We start from the raw sequence: 19,016 nt of genomic DNA, 5'->3' as shown, positions 1-19,016 counted from the left end.
GCGACAGGAACTTTCTGGTTGTGTAATTTTTGTCAGCCGCATATAGCAACTTCAGTTTGCAAAAACAGAGCAGTCGTTTATTGTATTATGGTCAATACAATTTGCATGGCTAACGTATTGCATTAAATTATCTCAGTTTATTTTCAGCTCTGTTTCCTGTTTAAACACAAGTAAAAGGTTAATTTTTTCCTTTAGTGTCATATCGCTCAATTTTGTTATAACTATGAGTACTTTTTTACTTCCACGAATCGTTTAGTCTGCTAAGCTTTAATCATAATTTAATGTGTGTATATATTCAGGAAAAGAAACTCCTCTCGTCAGAAATTTTCTTTCGTGAATAGAATATAAATATAAGACAATATTTGCTGTAATTTGATTGGCTAATGGGCCGAAACTACTTACGTAAGCTGAAAAATGGTTCTGAGGGTTTCACGCAAAATAAATACAACTCAGTAGAAACAAAAAAGAAACATTTCTAGCTTGCTCTGTACCATAATATATATATATTTTACAAAAAATTAAAGCAAACAGGCATCAAAGTCTACCCTTTTTATTTGTAAAGTGTGTTAGCTTAAAAGAGATGCGTACGTGTTTCGGTGAAGGTTCTAATTAATATAAACAGCTCAACTTATCTTTCGTCATAATGATGTTTTATGGCCGGATCGAAAAACCACTTAAAAGTTCACGGGGACAGATAATCAGCATAACCATAGATTGATTCGTGATCAGTACACAAAGAAGATTGTGTAGAATAGATCTAGATATTGGAAAAGTCAGAACACGGAAAATTTCTCGCTAAAATCCATTTGAGAGAGGATCGACAATCTGTCAATCATTATTGTCCCAAACAGGTGAAATAACATATTTTACGGACGTTTGAAATGCAAATGAGTTAAGTCATGGATTACATAAACAGCAAAGCGATTCTAATATTAAAACATTGTTAACGAAAGAGTAAAAACAGAACACAAGCTGAAGGCTGTTGAACCGAACCCAAAAACAACCATGGCAGACAATACATCTCAGATGAATTCAAGCGCTACTCATTTTACTTGTTACGATCCGGCAATTTTCCTTCGACCTCCGGCGTCACTTCACACAAACTATATCATTGCCTCAATTTTCAACACTTTATTCTCCTTTACGGCATTTTTTGGCAATGCCTTGATCCTGACCGCGTTGAGAAAGGCATCGTCCATTAATTCTGCCTCCAACTCGCTTCTCTGCAGTTTGGCCTTGTCAGATCTGATGGTGGGCCTCGTTGTACAACCACTGCATGTCATTTACTGCATTTACGGCATCGTAGGCGGTCCTCGAGTCCGCTGTTACTCTCGCATCATGTTCGCATGGTCGTCGGATTACTTTATTGCGGTTTCCTTTCTTACCATTGTGGCCATAAGCCTGGATCGCTACCTGGCACTATGCCATCGCCATAGATACCGATCGGCAATGACGCGTGGCAGAACCAAGGGAGTAATCACAGTTTTGTGGGTCCTCTGTCTCAGCTTTCCTGTTGGTCGCTTTGTGAGCTCCTCGATTCCGATGATCCTGTCCTCTGCGGTATTCATCGTTTTCCTGGTCATCCCTTCTTACGCGGTTTACAAGATTTACCGCTTTCTCAAGCAGCATGAGATTCAAATTTCCTCTCAGTTTCAGCATTCCGCTGCAAACAGCAACAAAATGACGGGCTTTAACGTGACACAGTACAAGAGGTCGGTGATTACGTTGCTGTGTGTGTACTTTGCTCTCCTGGCCTGCTTTCTTCCTTCTGTTGTTGTCACTGTAGCTTGGGTAACTGCGGATCAGTCTGGCAAGTTTACACTCATAAAAGTTGGAAATTTCTCGCTCACGTTTTTAATGTTTAACTCTAGTTTGAACCCCTTCCTCTATTGCTGGAGAATTCGAGAAGTGCGCAAGCTGTGTATGGGCCTTTTGAAGAAGTGGTTTTGTTCCTGTAACAAAAGAAAAAGGAGTGAGAAAAGAAAAATCTCTGAAGAAACTCGTTTATAAACCTTGCGCTTATAAAACTAACAACGAATTTGTAAAGGGTTTTGAAAATATAACCAAGCGTGGGAAACTACTGACATCATAAGAAACATGAAAGGACCGATGTAAATATACAAAAGCGGTTCTGAAATGCCTTAAAAGAAATGTGCCTTGTAAATAAGATGTAAGCAAAAATGCATGTTAAGTAACCTGGCGAAAAAGAGACACATATTATAGAAGAAATGTTTGTGTTAAGTGGTTGGGGAGTTTTTCATCACTCGACCAAAAATTCCCGTTTGGATTTCCGAAAGTTTCCCTCAGTGGCAATAAAAAGAAACAGCATTTTCTGGTTGCCGTAGTGACTGAAAAAAAGGAAAAAAGAGGACAACCTGTGAAGAATAACCAAATTTTCGAAATTTTCTTCCCGGAAATTTCCGTTCCATTTGATTTTGCTTCCTGAATGTCCAGAATTTTTGGTTGGATGATTTGCATTTCGGGAGTGTAACATTGGAACTTTCCAAGGAAATTCCCTCAATATTCGCTGTTGTTTCTTAATTTCAGGAACATTTGGGTGAATGGAAAGTGCCCAATTTGCAAACTAAAATGACGAAAGAGAGCTGTGTTGTACAATTAGAGTATATTGATCTTGTAAAGCATTATTGGTCATTATTCAGTGTTATCTTTAATTGGAAATGACTCTGAACTTAGCATTTTTTGTGAATGCATCATTTAAAAAAAATTAAGATATTTAAATTCATAATGAAAGAATGTAGCTCATTTTGTGTTAAAAACAGGAGGGAATTAGACGAATGAGAAAACTAAAAGATCGTAGAATATTCTGGAACAAAGCAATATAATTTAGAAGTTAATTAATTAAGTTATTAACGAAGACAAACTTTCCGTATATATTTATTCACGACATTGTTTTGGCATTATAAGTTCGCACAGTTTATGAATGAAATTGTTAATTTAATTCTTAATGATTATTCTGATTCGTTCAATTAAACGGGCGGCTTTACAAGACGACAAAACATTTAAAAGGTATACTTTTCGAGTTAATCTTTCAGTAATTAAAAGAATATAAATATTACTAAAATTAGAGCCATATATATGCCTAATAAATAAACATTTTGATTTATTCGAGTGCTTTGCGGATGCATATCTTATGATTATCTCTTATCTGTATAGAGGTCACGGATCTATCTTAAGACATTACATTAAAATCCCGAAATCAGACCAAAAATTGACATTTCAAATATTAGGAGTAAAACTGCAGTGTTTGCGAAATCGGGATCTCTTTAAGCATTTCTCGTAATGTGTTTTTCAAGGGTTTTTATGGTATGGGGGTAGAAGGGCCTCGTATTGTCCGCTTTTCCAAGAAAAGGCAAGAGACGAAAATAAGACTTCCATTTTCGAGGGACTTACGGTTCACGTTTTATTTTTTTATTTTTTTGCGACATAAACAAACATATTAATACAGCTGATAAGCTTCGATAATTGGCACATTTCTTGAAATTGCGCATTTGCTGATCACCGTATAAAAATAAGATGGCAGCACAAGGCAAATGACACTTTTATTTTTTCACATAAAAGGAACCGATTGAACAAAATGATGTCGGGAAGCTGGAATAAGCCTCAGTTTATGAACTAGTCGCAGCAAATTTAAAATTAACGCCGCGACACAAAATCATCATGATCAGTTATGTTTTAGTCATTCTACGGTAATTCTGGCAGCTTGAAAAACAAATATTGAATATGGATTTCTTTGCGTAAGGAAATATTATGCAATTAAAGATTTCCTGGGAAATAAATTGCAATAAAAGCATGACTGAGCTGATTTGAGACTGTTCCGGCTCTTATATCCGGCCAACTTATGAGCACTTACTTTCAGGCTAGAACAATTGGAACGAGAGTACATCGGAAGGGAAAATAATCAGATCAAGATTAAATGCGCTTTCTGACGGTTAGAAAGAACGAGCGCAGTTTTTCCTCTTTTAAACCCGATGAAAAATTAACTTTAATCAAAGCGAATTTCAATGTAGAAATAGTTGATCGATTACTGAAACATTTGTTGGAACCTCAGTGTCGCGGATTATAAACATGAAGAGTTTTTTTATTCGCCGAGAAATATTCAGTAATCTTTATTTCCATCTTCTGTGAACACAAGCCCAAGAAGCTAATTCACTGTTTGCATTCTGGATATCTCTGTCAGTAGCTGCACCAACTAAAACTCACTCGAAGTGTGAACAAAACATTTTGAAATGCAAAGCCACGAAAACAGAATCGGGTAGGTTTAATGGCCTATCAGATTTCTTACTGATTAGATCATTTGTTAGTCTCTTAGATTTAGCGATATCTCATCAAACCACCCAAACTCCCGCCCTTGTTTATTGTGGTAAAGAAGTCCAGGGCAGTAGCCAGACTTTTAGCATAGACGAGGTAATATCCTGCTAAAGGGTCTGAGCATACCCCTAGAAGAAATTAATCTTGTTCAGTGTGGGAAATATTTTTCCAAGTATTTTTTTTAATTGGGTTAAAATTTAGACGAGGCAAGTTCTTGCCTCTTGCTAGTTACACCACTGGAAGTTCATTTAATTCTAACAAACTGTGTTTAGCCTAGTTTCAACTTGTCATGTCACGATCGATCTCATGTTTTGTACTAAGTGTTCTTCTTTTTTTTTTCGCCCAGTCTCATTATTAGTAGTATGAATTTATCACGGGCAAACATCTTAAATGATAGCCATTTAGGTCATTTACAATTGTGGTAAAATAGCAGATCAATACGTTTGATATTTACTCTAAGTTTGATTTCAAATTTACACTAAATTGGAAGTCCTTAAATCGTGCTGGGTTTTAAAAAATGAAAAATGATCCTCTTAAAAAATAAACCCTTGATAACACAGATGAAAACTTTACCTGCCACGTCCCTAGTGGGGGTGCTATTTTTCTCATTCTCATCACAGGGTGTCAAGTGACAAATGGCACTTAGAAAATAGGAAAAAGGAATGACAAGTCAAAAGGAAAGGAATCACCCAATGGAGGATCTTTGAGTTCTTCCTCTACACTCCAACACAACTTTTTTCACAACCCAACCTTTAATTTACAGGCACATGGCACATCACAATTTTGCCGTATACAATGTTACCAAGCACAACTCATCCTACAACAATTACCAGATTCCAATTCATTAATCTTCATCCTTTACTTATCAAAAAACTTGAGAGAGCTATTTTTACAACCAAACAATGTATTTCACTTCACCAATTATTCTTTTTACAATAAACCAACCACGACTTGAAAATAAATAAATCAATCTCTCTGGGACCGCTTCTCTCGTTTGGCAGCATTTGCTGTGAGGACATGGCCTTTTCTAACAGTCTGTGCTGTCATAGTTGAGGAAATGGTTAGGGCCCGGCAAACATCAGGAGCAAACAAAGAGGCCAAGATTTATGTTGGCGGTCCACGACCCTGCACATCTTTTGTTTTGCGCTCATACACTATGCATGAATTACGTATCGGCATGTTTTTATTGGTTAGTTGCATGAACACACGTAACACCTATTGTATTTTGTCGGTGTGCAGGGTCAACCCCCAAAATACGAACAAAAACAAAACAAAAACTTCCAGGCTTCAACCATTTCCCTCTATTAACTATGGTGCTGTTTGTCAGTCAACATTTTCTCTTTTTCCTTTTTCTCCAAGCTTTGCTTGCTTGGTCTCCTTGTCTTAGCAGTGTCAAGCATCATTGTGGCTACATTAACAGTTTGTTTGTTGACAGCTGTTGCTGAGGGCATCATCTCAGCGCTCATCTGCTTTTACTCTTCTTCCTCTCGCATCAGAGTTCCTCACTTCTTCATGCTATCAAAAGCACTGAGAAAGTCTAGGCACGAGTTCAGAGAAAATCACTCATAAAGGCTTTAAAGCGGTCTTTTTTGAATGAAGTTTCAGTTTTTTGTAGATTTATCAATTTTATTGACAATTTCATTTCAAAATTTACAATTTCTGTGTCGGCCCTAAAAATAGGAAAAATAGGAACATGAAAAAAAGGAGAAAATAGGAGGCAGGCAAAAAAAGGAAAAATAGGAACTTGACACCCTGTCATCACCTTTCGCATTCCCATTCGCGCCCCCTGCTCGTTTCCAGCGCACTCTGCTTGCCAGTCTCGATATCAGTTCTCTTTTGCGCGGGAAAGCTAGCTCCCCACCCCCCCCCCCTCCCCCATCCCCATCGCACCGGCAAAGACTGTGAGGAAAAGCAGATAAACGTATGATTACGGCCGGGCGAAACACTAATAAACATCCCGTGCTGAATAAATTTCTACTAAACAAAGTCAAGAAATAAAATACAAACAGCGGTAACAAACATAACATACCATGGACTACGCACCGTTTGAAAAAGAAACCTAAATTGTCCCTCGAATTTACATGACGTTTCGCATTTTCAAACCATGCGTAGCGCATGTGTTATGTTTCTTATACAAATTTGTATTTTATTTCTTGTAAAATTGAAATGACCAAGGAACAAGATGCAACTTCAGTGACAGATCGAAAAATGGTTTTAAATGGACACTGTCACGGGCACGGCATTTTTCTGCTTTTCAGTAAAAAGTACTAAAATTGCCGGAGTACTTTCGCTTGTACACGAAATGCGCCTAGAACATCAAGGTGAAGATATAACAGAAGTAAATTGTTGTTGAAGGAGGTGGGGAGCCGTCATTAGGTTTAAGCTGTTTTTTTCCAGGCCACAAGGGCAGAACTTTAATAGGGAAGAAAAAACCCGACAGAAAAATCCAGTGGCCCTACAGGTTGGGGGTTGGGCGTAAGGCTAATCACCTCACCCCATAAAACATTTTGATTACGGAAACTGGAATTTCAATGTATACAGGCTACAATGGGTGTAGTACAAAGACATACCAGACCCCAGACGATGCCTTCATTAGCTGGGTCGATGGATCTATGATGACTATGGGTGAAAGCCGAAAGGGAACCCATCCTCCGAACAGTTACAGTGCAACTCTCTACCTGGAGAATGGTTAAATGATGATGATGATGACTGCAGGTATGAATCTCAACTAGGTGCAACACAAAGATGTAAGCACATCTCCCACCCACCCTGGGGCAAGTTTTGCTAAAATAAAACATGGAACCGGATTCATTCTTTCACAACCAATGCCAATTTGAATCATTGGGAAGAATAATTTTTCAAGCCAATTAAAAAAAGTTTCAGCCTCCTTCACATCGTCACTATAAGATGTTATAGTATTCCAAGAAGGATGGCCATCTTCGTAATAATCTCGCTTTTCTATTTCCTCATTCACCATTGGGTATCTGTGCATCTCAGGATTAAAATGGAAAAGTGCGATAACATCCTCTGCTGTAGGAAGAGTCTCTTTGTTCCAGGGAAACAAGCACGTTTCTACAAATCCTCCACCCTCATTACCAAATGCCCCTAAAAAGAAAAGTAACAATTAAATTTAGGTATAAGTACCATGATCACTTTATGATTCAAATCACATCACCCTGAAAGGTAGACCAGTGAAAGGTGATAAGAAGTGGAAGGCAAGTGTATTGAAAAAACTCTGCAATCTGGGAAAAAAAGGTTGAGACACTTGACACTCAACCTGAAGCTAAATGTCACTAATATCAAAGACCTTACAGGCATGTTACTGCCTGTAAGGTTGACACTCAAGACACTCAACTGGTTTTGTCCGAGATTGTAGTTTGAGAGTTCCAGAGATTCGACTCTCATGTGTAGTAATTAAGCAACTTTACTATTATTTTCAGTTAGAGCAACCTGATAAACTGCTGGTGTATACAGGTTAGCTCTGGGCCCGGTTGTTCAAAGCACGATTAAGCTAATCCAGGATTAGCATGAAATTTGGTTTCAATTTTTTAACATTTCTTTGAGGATTTCTGTTTATATTATCTCTCCCCCAGTTTGACATGGACCAATCTCAAACTTCACAAAACATTAGCTATGGAAAACCCTTCTAACAAGAGAAATTAAAACCTCGATCATCTTTTAATCCTGGGTTAGCGTTAATCCCCTTTCGAACAACCCGGCCCTGGTCACCAACGAGCTTCTTGACCCCTTCATTGCATTGCATTGGAATAGTCTTAAAATGATTCATTGTGGTATATGACCCTTTCAAGATTAGTATAGTATAAGAGTTTTCTTACAGCAATCTAGAGCCAGTTTGTGTGCTGCAGTCTGAATCCTGGCCAAAATATAAACAGCCTTTAGAAGATGTTTGTACTTTAGTTCTTTATCTGACCCAAGTGTGTAATTGGCTAAATGAATAATGCCACATTTCCAGCGCTTTGGAGGATCAGAGAACACATATACATTGGAGCAGTCTGCATTTTCATTCCAGTACCAAGTCCAGTTATCAGGAGAAGACCATGTCAGCAGATGTCCACTGGGTTCTTCCTCATCATTAAAATCATAATGGCTGAGCACATAGTTTTTACAGAACAGCTCTGAAGACAGAAGCTCCTGGTTTATAAATACAAATTAAAAGAATGATAATTCATTAGCAACTCTTGAATTCTTTAGGGCATTAAAAGTCTAAATTTTAATTTTGGCTTAAAGTTATTGATACATGTATTAATTACTACATTAATAGGTGGGGGAGCAGGGGGGGGGGGGCAATAGCCCCCCCAAACAAGAACTGCGAGGGGCTAAGCCCCTCGCAGGGCCGAAAGTATCATTAGCGCAGCATAAAATTTGTTTTTCAGGATATTCACTCTTGTGATTTTCGCAAATTGTTCCATCAGGATCATCATTGGCAGAATAATATGGTGTAGGACTTTCAACAGCGAAGCTCCTCTCCAAAAACGCTACTAGAAGAGGTCTGCAAGCTGTTAGGATTGTTTTTGACATTGCCAGTGGTATGGACGACTTTAGAGTGTACATTTTCTGCCCTGTGACAAATAAAAACTGGTGACAAGACGAAGGACTTCATTGAAAGTCTAAGAAATTACCTGTTAACCTATGACAGCTTAAAGAGTTAGATTCTTACTCACTTTCCATTCTTTACAGACCAGCATACAATTGCACACGTCTGATAAAGGCAAGAATGCAACTACTTTCTCAACTACTTCTAAAGGCAGAAAAGGCTGAGCGATCATCAAGTTTTTCTTGATTACTTCTAAAGGCAGACCAGGCAAGTCTTTTGTCATAAAACTACCCATCAGTCTGCGTAAGAATAAACAGATCGAAGCACTGTCACCAGTTGCAAGCATAAAGAGAGCATGGCTGATTGTGCTAGGGGGTCTTTATTAATTATGCAAGACTTGTAATCAAACAAAAAATCAGGAAAAAATCCTAATGCAGTCTCTTAGGTCTCTTGTACAGTGCTTGTCAACAAATCATTTTAATGAGTCACAATAAAACGATGCCTCAACGGATCGAGCCAGTTACTATTAAAATTTCAGTGAGTTCTATGACTCTAAGACGATTGATAGATTGAATAATTTTTTATCGATTCTACATTCTATAACGATCGATAAATTCAAAAAATTAACACTTCGTCAGTGTGTGAGAATCGATTTCTATCGATTGAAGGATAAAATCGGTAACGTTTAAAATCAATTCATCGATAGATATCGATTTATCGAATGATTTTCCGCAATTTTTATCGATTGACTACCCCGGGTCATTTTATTCGTCATCATTATTTCCGAGCTTCTTGATTTCATTTTTTTTTTTTAGGAACTTCAACATGCCACCAGATCCCCAGGGGAATAATCAGACCATTATTCCCTTATTGAATATGCTCTAAATAATAACTCATAACTAGAGACATCTTTCTATCATACCTCCCTCCGCCGTTCAGCCGATTTTAGCCATGTTCTGAACAAGAAATGCGCAAGGCGTTACATGTGTTTGTATATTAGTTACCAGTCTTTAGCATTACCTCCCACAGCGCAAACCCAGTTCTGATCATCAGAGACTGGAAACGACATATGCGGTTTGTGGACTCAACGTGACAAATTATACGAAGTGAAAAACAAAAGAATAAAGATGGCTGCCATAGGTCTTTCTCTTCCAAGCTTCGATTTTCCACGAATTCTTCGGATTTCCTGGCTTCTTGGTGTCCTGGCGCATACTACTTATGTCTTGATTAAGAGTGTTAAAGAATCTATGGAATCGACTCCGGAAAAGACGTTAAACGATCAATCTGCCCCGCAAGTACTGTTCTTCCCAGACAAGCTCCTCGCGTGCAAGCAGTTTATCTTCGATGGAAGCTGCAATCGAAAGAACTGCCAGTTTGCCCACGAAGAAACGTCCCTAAGTAAGCTTGTTAGAGTACTGTTAGAAGCTAAGCAAAGCCTGGATGTTTGTGTGTTTACCATCAACTGTCGCGAACTAGCCGATGCTACAATTCAACTACACAAAAGTGGCGTTGTAGTTAGAGTTCTCACAGACGATGAACAAATGGGTTCAACTGGTTCGCAGATTGAGAAGTTTAGACGTGAGGGAATTCAAGTGCGACACGATCTCTCCTCGTTCTTTATGCATCACAAGTTTGTTGTTATCGACGGAAAACGGCTTGTCAATGGCTCGTTCAACTGGACTCGACAAGCAGTGACTGGGAATCGCGAGAATGTGGTGATTTCAAGCGATACGTGCGTCGTGGAGGCTTTTTCAGAGGAGTTCGAGAGGTTATGGAAGGAGTATGACCCTTCTAAAAGATAAGGAGTACCGTGAGAACAGGGTTTTTTATGACAGAGCGATCGAAACTTATGTTTGTCTCAAATTATTTTGAAGTTGCTGTTTTATCTTCTCACTAAATATTCATTTTTCGCCTTGAGTCGTTCTTCGAACTGAATTTGCTATCCTCTTTCTTACTTCAGCGTTTTAGGCATTTTGCTTTTGCAACATTTACAGTTGCACATTTTATACAGTTTAACTGAAATGTTGTTTTTTATGTATTTTTAATTGCATGCCATGAGAGCTAGAGCTACATGAATAATTTTATGATGATATTTGGATCTGCCTTTGCAAAGCAGTGTTTTTGCTGCAGGTTAATTCCGTTTTCATGTTTAATCTGTTTCCGATCTAGATTAATTTGCTTCAACCTGAAGATAACACTTTCACAATGACATAAAATAACTTGAATAAAGATTGAGTGGAAACACATTAAACTTGGCTTGAAAAACAACATTTACACTACTGACCAGCAAAGTTTTTTTCCTGGATTTTGGGCCAATACAATGAAGCCAAGATAAAATCTATACAGTATTTGATTTAATCATAAATCATTAAACTTAAAATCTCATCTTTGAATCCAAATACTGAATCAGCAGGGCTTTTAATTGTGGTTCCAGAAAATGTCCATACTCCTCCCACAGAAGGGATTGCAAATTCCTGGGGGTGGGGGGATCTCAAAGGCCAAAAACTTTAAAGAAATGTATGGTTTAATTGGAATTTCCAGAGGGGTGGGGTGGGGAGGTATGGAAGTATGGATAATTCCTTGAACCACACAATAAGATTTTAAGGTCATTCCATCGAAATAGAGCTGACAATAGTTTTTTGGTCAAACTTGAATCAGCATTATCGAAAGCTTCCAGTGTGGAATTTGCGAAATAGAGATGCTAATTTTAAGCTGGGTGAACGTAATGAGAAAGATGTAAATATTCCGTTGTCACGAGCGTGGCATAAAAAAGGAATTTATTGTACAAGAAAGTGTGAAAGGAAATTTCCTCGTACAGGGTGCCACATCTGAACTGAAAAACAAATTACTGATGTACCGTAATGATTCGATTTAGCGCCCGGGGCGCTTATTTACTTTTGGCACCTCAAGGGAGGGCGCTTATTCGAGACAGGGCGCTTATTCGGGACAGGGCGCTTATTTAATTTTTCGAGAAACAACCAAATGTTCAAAACAAAACCTTAATAAATATTAGCAAATTGTTGAAAGGTCAGCTACTTTAAAAAGAATTGTTCATTTTAGCAGTAAATATATGGTACGATAAATGTTCATGCGTTTATCTATTTGACGTCGATGACTTCACTAGGGGCATTTATCCGCATTGGAGGCGCTTATTAGAATAGGGGCACCTATAAGAATGGGGGCGCTTATTGAAATAGGGGTGCTTTTTTACAAAAACACATTCGAAGGGGGGCGCTTATTCGGAAGGGGGCGCTTATTGGAAGGAGGGCGCTAAATCGAATCATTACGGTACTTCAATTATGAAGGATCAATGATGTGATATGCCGTACGGGATAGGTCTTATCACTTTTATCGAATGCATTTACGGCTCAGTGGGAGCAACCATAAATACACTGGTGGCCGTCTCTTTCATATGGGAGCCTCCCCCTCCCCCCGGGCAGTTACTGTTTTAACCCTTAATATGCTGAAATTACTCCAAAAAACACGGTTTTTTAACCGTTAATTGATTTTCTTGGCTCTACGGTCCTAAATTTCTCTAAACTTTGCTAGAAATGCACTTTCTGACAATGCAGTAAGATTTTGATGAAATTTCCATGTAAATGTACAATATTTTACTTTGGCGCATGCGCATAAGCCAAAATTTGGACTTTTTTGCTGAACCGTTCCGATTTTTTTTCTTGCTCCTTTCCTTTTCGTTTTTCTCTGCTTTCTTATTCTCTTTATCTTTTACTCTGTGCACCCCTTCTACTGGCCTGAAAAGGTTTGATCTGAATCAATGGAAAACCCTGGAAAAAAGACCATGATCAAGTACGGGTATTTTGGCCTGTTTTAGCACCAATTTTACACCAAAAACTGATCACGTTTTTTCGATAAGCTCTGTCGGAATGCAGTCAATATTGAAGATGGACAGTCCTGTGGAAAGATCTATCCAAGATCTATAAGATTCACATCACAAAAATCTGCTGACGTGTTAATTGGTGACGTCATAAGTGGCAAAATGGCCATTCCTCCAAATCCCGGAATAAACTTGAGGTTTTCAGTTCACTTCCTTTAAAAAAAACGACATCAATATTGCAGCACACGCTATTGACGCCGCTGTCAATTTCATCAGTCTTCTTCTCTGATAAAAGAATTATCAACATAACTTTATACCTTATTGTTACTTATTTTCGCGGGTACTTAATTTCGCGAAAATGGAACAGGAATATTTCGCGAGACTTAATTTTCGCGATTTGGCCAAAAATACGTAATTAGCATAAAAAATACAATAGAAATCGTTTAGAATTAATTTTCGCGGGTCTTTAATTTCGCGATTTTTTGAAAATCGCGAAAATCGCGAAAATTAAGTCCCGCGAAAATAAGTAACTATAAGGTACATCAACGATGTGACACCGGTCGTACAGGGAATTATGTCTTATTACTTTTTTGCACTTACAGCTCAATGGGAACGACTTTAAATACACTGACAGTCGACTGACGGCCTTAATTAATTGAAACAAAATGGTTTTAAAGATATTTAAGTTAAACATTTTAAAATTAAAAATAGCGATATAAGTATAGAACAACGTTTCGCTGTCTTCATGGCAGCATTTTCAAGTTCAGTGTCAATGTCAAGTGCGATGGCTATTTATGAATATGATTTATAATAGAGCGTGAAGAATGTAGTAAAAAATTTTGAATGTAATTAGAGGTACAAAAAATTAGGAACGCATGGTTTTAACATCCTGTCCGATTGAAAACTGGAGGTTTTCATCACCTTGCAGTCTAGAAAGCGGTATCAATATTACAGCACACACTATTGACGTCGCTATCAAAAGCGACGAAGACGTTGTCATCAGTCTTCTACACGCAATTGCTGAAAAAATTTCAACATAGCCCCATACACCGTTGTGAAGTATCAAACGCCGCGGCCATTGTGTGCAGTATGATTTTGATTCAACGCTTATAATTTCAACTGGAAATATTTTTACCATTTACGTTTTCTGGATGGACTAATCGAAAACGCCTGAAGCGAACGTCATTTCTTCTCATAAACTTAACTGTAGCGGATCTCCTTGTAGGACTGACAGAATCAGTTGCAGTAGCGACGTTTGTCACGTTTCCTAGGCACGTTGAGGAAGACGGGCGGATGATATCGCCCCATAACGAAATGATGGAGAACGGAACATGGACGTTCGAGGACTCTGTTTATTGTAATAGTTGCTTCATTTATTTGTTGGCTTCCAGGAAGCGTGCTACACTTTTCTATCTTTTGTTGGTGGATATTTTATTCCAATGGCTGTTCTTAGCAGCGGTGCACTTTGCAGTATCACCAGTTCTATTGGCAATCCAGTTATTTATAGCTTTAGGATGCCCATTATTAAAGAACCCCTTGAGAAAATAATTCCAAAAAAGATTTTAAGACCTAATAGGGGTAACTTAGAACCTAGAGTCTACTGTAAGAATAATCCAGCTTTGCCAATAGTTTTAATGTAAAGAAGATTCCTAACAGTTAAATCTGTATTTTCGAAAGAACTTATCAAAATGTATGGTAAAAACGAACGCCATCCTTTAGTATTTGTATAGTAAAACAAGTACGTGTAGATAGAGAGGGAAGCTTATTAATGAGCTTGTTATATTCTAATCAGGTAGAGGGGGGGATGAAACTTCCTATGTTATACAACTAAAAAATGCGGCATATTGCGGTGCCGGGCAACCGAATGTGCGCAGTAGCTATCGAATGGCTGCTAATTGCTAAGAGCATAGTGAAAGGCTTGACAACGTTCTTTCAGTTAGTTCGCATGTTTTGGTCTGGACCGTACACAAAACACAATAGCTATTTGCATCTTGCAATTGTCAGCTGCTCCTTTGAAGTTTGCCGGATATCAAAACAACAAACAGTGATATAACAGTGACCAGTCTGGCAAAAGTAAGGCTTGCGAATTTTACTAATTAAAATAACTCCAATTATTCTGAAATGATTTACTATTTTTTGGTTGTTAAATGTCAACCGTGACGAATTTTTTGCTTGTTATTCGACGCCACCAAAAACCGTGATTCTCATTGACGTGAAACATCAGGTTAGAAAATAATCTGGCTGAAAATGCAAAAAACATCTCTGTCAGCGGTGAGATACATCAAACGCAAAAACCGCCACTATTCGCATTTCACACGCATGCAGTAATTGACATTTAAATCTTTCTGCGAAAAACGAAACTTTTTCTTAGCAACGGAATGATTGACACAAACTTGCACAGTTTCCCGGCACCGCTATGCCGTCAACGAAAACATGGCCGGTGCCGAGTTTCTTCCCCACCGCCCCCTGATTTTAATTAATAAAACATTTAGATTCAGTTTACAATTGATTTTAAGATTTTAATATCCCTTTTATGAATTATTAACTCTTAAACTTTTAACCATTTTTGTAATCTAATGTAATAATTATAATTATTTAAATTTTATTATTTTTATGATAAATCAACATCTTATTTCGATTTAAGTGCATGTGCCTTCCTGAGTAATTTCTTTCTATGTGTTTGGGTGAGAATTAATGCCTGTGTGTCTGAAATCGTTATAAAACCTCCAAAAAGCATTCCGTTGATAAGTTTATTAAATTACTCGACAAATAAACATTTCTGGAGAAGCTAGTTAAATTAACAAAAAATAAATTAGTTTACATGTTATATCTTACATCTGTTTTCTTTACGTGCTACATTAATTAAACTCTGCGTCACCGAAAAACTTTTATTTATTGAAAACATTTATTTAGCAATGTATACACGGTTCCGTAAATGAAGTAAAAGCAGTTTTTTGCGGCAAAGCGCGAGAGCTAAATATTATGATGCAAATAAATAATAAAAAGAATTTAAAAACGCAGCAGATGTTCTCATATGCTTTATCTGTTGTGCTGATTCGTCTTTACACGTTGAGTCAGAGAAAATCATACAAACGAGCTCAATTTTTGGGAAAACTTAAAAAAGTTGATTGAGTGTAGGATTTTTTAACTGAAATGCCTCGCCAAACTTTAGTCTAATCTCTGCTTTTCCTTTTCTTTTTTTTTTGGTTTGGATGATGCGTTTGTATTTCCCATGGGAGCTACCAAAATGGTTTTTTGACCAATCAGGATGGCTCAATCAAGTCTTCTTTGAAGAAGCTGGCTGTATTGACCGTACACAAGCTCTTTTTCTCTCGATATAGAGTTTTTAATTAAGTCTCTTCCTCTCTCAGTTCCATTAATGTACTTTTAATTTCCAAGTAAAAGCGACAAACATCTGATGCGTCAATTAGTTGCCAAGTATACTGTCACAAATATAACAAATAACTGAAATTATGTTTAACCAAAATAAATATATGCAATCAGAAGGATGTTTAATATTTTGTTTTAGGAAAAAAACCTTATTACTTTCAATAAAGTTTCGATCCACAAAAAGAAATTAAATTGCCTTAAATTAGAAGCAAGAACATTATGCTAGTGCTAAATTCTACTGATAATGTTTCACTTCCATGGTGAAATTGTAAAGACTGTTGAACTGAGAGACTGTATTTGTGTAAGCACCAATAACTGTATGAAGATCTTATAGTTTGGTATCAAAATATTGTAAATTATTATTCACTGTGCCTTGGTTACTATTCGCATCGTGAGTACGTCTAGAAAATAATTTCTTGATTTCTGACTTAAACAGTGGCATCCGAAAGGCGTAAACTATAGGATTAACAATAGAGTTGGCGTATTGCAAAACCTTTAAAATACGAATAATATTGTTAGTGTAAAGAGTGTCGACAGTCACAAGTGAATAAATAGCAAACGACATAATAATAGCAGGCAGCCAACAAATGAGCGAAAGAACTGTAACGATTAACAATGTCTTCGTTAATTTTTTGTTTTGCTGTGCTCGTCTCTCGTTTCTGCCTGTTTCGGGAAAATTCTGACGAGTTTGTAGAAAAATGAGAGTGTATGCCACACAAATGACAACTAAAACAACCAACAATAAAGGACTTGTTGTAAGAACAGAGATGTCGCCACGAGAATCGATGAGAAACGCTAAGTGTAATAGAAACATAAGTCCGGCAGTCACCCACACAAATCCCAGAGTGTAGATATAGCTTTTTAACGTTAAGGTACGATGACGGAAAGGCGAACGAACTGCATAAAGACGCTCCAGTGATATAACCAGCAAATTAAGCAGAGATGATGCTTCGCAAAACATATCCCAGCTTATAAGAATGACAAATCCTGGTGAAATCCTTCCATGTAAATTTTCATCTATCCCTTGGACCGTAATTTTCACGTTGCTGCTTAAAGTCCACGAAATGCTGATTGCCACCAAGAGATCAGCGAACGCTAAGCACACGAGAAGATACGACGCACGTTTTAACTCGGCTCTGTGCTTCCTGAAACGAAGATTGTAAAAATGTTGCCCGAAATAGTTAAAACTGCTTCAATGAAGTAAACAACGCAAAATATGACTGTTGTTGTAATTTCCATTTTTGAGGGAATAGGTTTCTTTGAAATTGACTTGTTTAGCTGAGTGAGTTCAAATAATCTTCCTGAACTCAGAGCAGAAACAATGTGAAACGCGCAGGTGCGAGTTCACCTTCAATGACGGACTGTATGTGAAAAATGTGAAAATAATACACTCTTTCTCCGACCGAAGATCGAAGTTCTCGTTCCTTCGCTGTAATCGATCTCTTTTTCCAAAACACAAAAGTGTAAAATGTGCGATGCACGTATTTTCTAAGTCAATTTGCAGGTAGATGATAGATATGACACTGAGTAGGTAAACAAAAGACAGCTAACACAATAGAAAGCTTTTATTTTACATGAAAACAATTAAACTTCGTTCTTCTGGACACTGATGTTTCTAGGAAATATTGCTTTTCTAAAATAGTACAAAGAAAAAAAAGTATAGTATGGGAAAACTATTCCTAACTTTGAGGATAACACGGGGCTGCATTTTATACTCATTGATGTTGCTAGCCCTTCATGCAAAATCTCGTGCTACATCAATGTTCTCTTTTCAATCTAAGTGGAACCATTTTCATTTTTTATTAAATAGGTGGTTTCTGAATTCATACAAACAACATTTCAAGTAAACGGATGATGAAAAATACTCTTCTGCGTTTTAAACATGGGCCTGTTGCCTGTTGTCGTCCCACGAACAACACACGAACGACCAATCACAATTTTACATGCCCCCCCCCCCCCCCCCTCAATCAAACCGGTTTGAATCTACGTAGGTATAAGTCGTTGGGTTGACGACATCAAAAATGCAATCTCTGGCGTTCGTTTGTATTTGCATATTATATATACCCTAACTTGGCTTAGTGAAAAGAAATGGAACCGAACGGGTTGCAAGTGATATTATCTCCACCACGCCTACCAGTAGATCCGCGACTGTGAGGTTGACAAGATAATATGTCCGCTGTAAACTGAATCTCTTTTCAAAACACAAATATAGTAAAAGTGTTTTCGACAGAAAACATGACGAAGACTGTACGAGACATGTTTTCTTCGATAAGACGTGTCCCGAAAGACGAGGTTAGGAGTATTTATGATTATCATAAAGATTTTGTTAAGTCAATAAATGTAGTTGTCACTAATTAAAACGAATTTATATTCTAATATGCGTTTTTATTTACTTAGTGGAAAACATTTTTTAGACTCGAGCATAAACAATAAGCCACTAAAACACCATAATTTCTATAACGGTGTCACCCATAGCTGTAAATTATTTGAACTTTTCATGGCACCCCACGAAGTTTTCTCTTTTTCCGCTGTAATCTTTTTCTTTTCCCAAAACACAGAAACAGATGGAGGTGCGTTTTCGACTAAATTTACACGACAATTACAGGTTTTTAATTAAAATATACTGAATATTTCTTATATAACTTTGACTCAAACAAAGGATTCTTGGTTATTTATAGCGGAGCTCTGACGGAGCATTATGTTGAGCATCATCATTTGGTTGTCTAGTAAGCGTACGACCAACCGTACGGACTTTGGGGGAGGGTGAGGGGAGTCCCAAGGTAACCCAAAAGGGGGGGGGGGGAGTCATCATTTTTCTGTCTAGGGTAATAACGATTTTAGCAGCGGTTTTTTTTTTTGCGATTGGAGTTGTCGATTTATTTCGGCTATAGCTCTTTGTTAAGTAGT

General features: G+C 37.5%; 3 protein-coding genes and 1 pseudogene across 4 annotated transcripts; 2 read left to right on the top strand and 2 right to left on the bottom strand.

Moving 5' to 3' along the window:
* The first annotated feature begins 243 nt into the window (after positions 1–243).
* On the top strand, positions 244–3,012 carry LOC144632105 (high-affinity lysophosphatidic acid receptor-like). 2 transcript variants are annotated; one of them, XM_078490708.1, is made up of 2 exons: positions 244–1,712; positions 1,872–3,012. In XM_078490708.1, the coding sequence occupies exons 1-2, from the start codon at positions 1,006–1,008 to the stop codon at positions 2,008–2,010; spliced, it is 846 nt and encodes a 281-aa protein (XP_078346834.1). In that variant the 5' UTR covers positions 244–1,005; the 3' UTR covers positions 2,011–3,012. The 2 variants fall into 2 exon arrangements, with proteins under 2 accessions (XP_078346834.1, XP_078346833.1); XM_078490707.1 differs by having other exon boundaries at positions 249–3,012.
* A 3,142-nt stretch (positions 3,013–6,154) lies between these two features.
* Positions 6,155–9,857, bottom strand: LOC144632041 (uncharacterized). The gene is made up of 4 exons (XM_078490647.1): positions 9,807–9,857; positions 9,012–9,183; positions 8,166–8,481; positions 6,155–7,434 (listed from the first exon to the last, which is right to left on the bottom strand). Exons 2-4 carry the CDS (start codon positions 9,177–9,179, stop codon positions 7,058–7,060), a joined length of 861 nt encoding a protein of 286 aa, XP_078346773.1. The 5' UTR covers positions 9,180–9,183; positions 9,807–9,857; the 3' UTR covers positions 6,155–7,057.
* A 153-nt stretch (positions 9,858–10,010) lies between these two features.
* LOC144634074 (mitochondrial cardiolipin hydrolase-like) lies at positions 10,011–11,269 on the top strand. Its single transcript, XM_078493025.1, has one exon. It carries the CDS (start codon positions 10,012–10,014, stop codon positions 10,684–10,686), a length of 675 nt encoding a protein of 224 aa, XP_078349151.1. The 5' UTR covers position 10,011; the 3' UTR covers positions 10,687–11,269.
* Positions 11,270–15,394: 4,125 nt separating this feature from the next.
* LOC144632953 (adenosine receptor A3-like) lies at positions 15,395–17,592 on the bottom strand (annotated as a pseudogene).
* Between the last annotated feature and the right edge of the window lie 1,424 nt (positions 17,593–19,016).

Source organism: Oculina patagonica, chromosome 12 (genome assembly GCF_052425735.1).
Source record: "Oculina patagonica isolate OP01 chromosome 12, crgOcupat, whole genome shotgun sequence".
Lineage (NCBI taxonomy): Eukaryota > Metazoa > Cnidaria > Anthozoa > Scleractinia > Oculinidae > Oculina > Oculina patagonica.
This window is presented reverse-complemented; position numbering and strand designations above follow the sequence as displayed.

Excerpts from the sequence above, each read along its gene's own strand:
- LOC144632105 (XM_078490707.1), top strand. The coding sequence starts at position 1,006 with ATGGCAGACAATACATCTCAGATGAATTCAAGCGCTACTCATTTTACT.
- LOC144632041 (XM_078490647.1), bottom strand. The coding sequence starts at position 9,179 with ATGGGTAGTTTTATGACAAAAGACTTGCCTGGTCTGCCTTTAGAAGTA. Across the intron at positions 8,482-9,011 it reads TGGTCTGTAAAGAATGGAAA|GAGCTTCTGTCTTCAGAGCT; the intron begins GTGAGTAAGAAT and ends TTTATAAACCAG. Across the intron at positions 7,435-8,165 it reads CAAACTGGCTCTAGATTGCT|GGGCATTTGGTAATGAGGGT; the intron begins GTAAGAAAACTC and ends TTTTCTTTTTAG.
- LOC144634074 (XM_078493025.1), top strand. The coding sequence starts at position 10,012 with ATGGCTGCCATAGGTCTTTCTCTTCCAAGCTTCGATTTTCCACGAATT.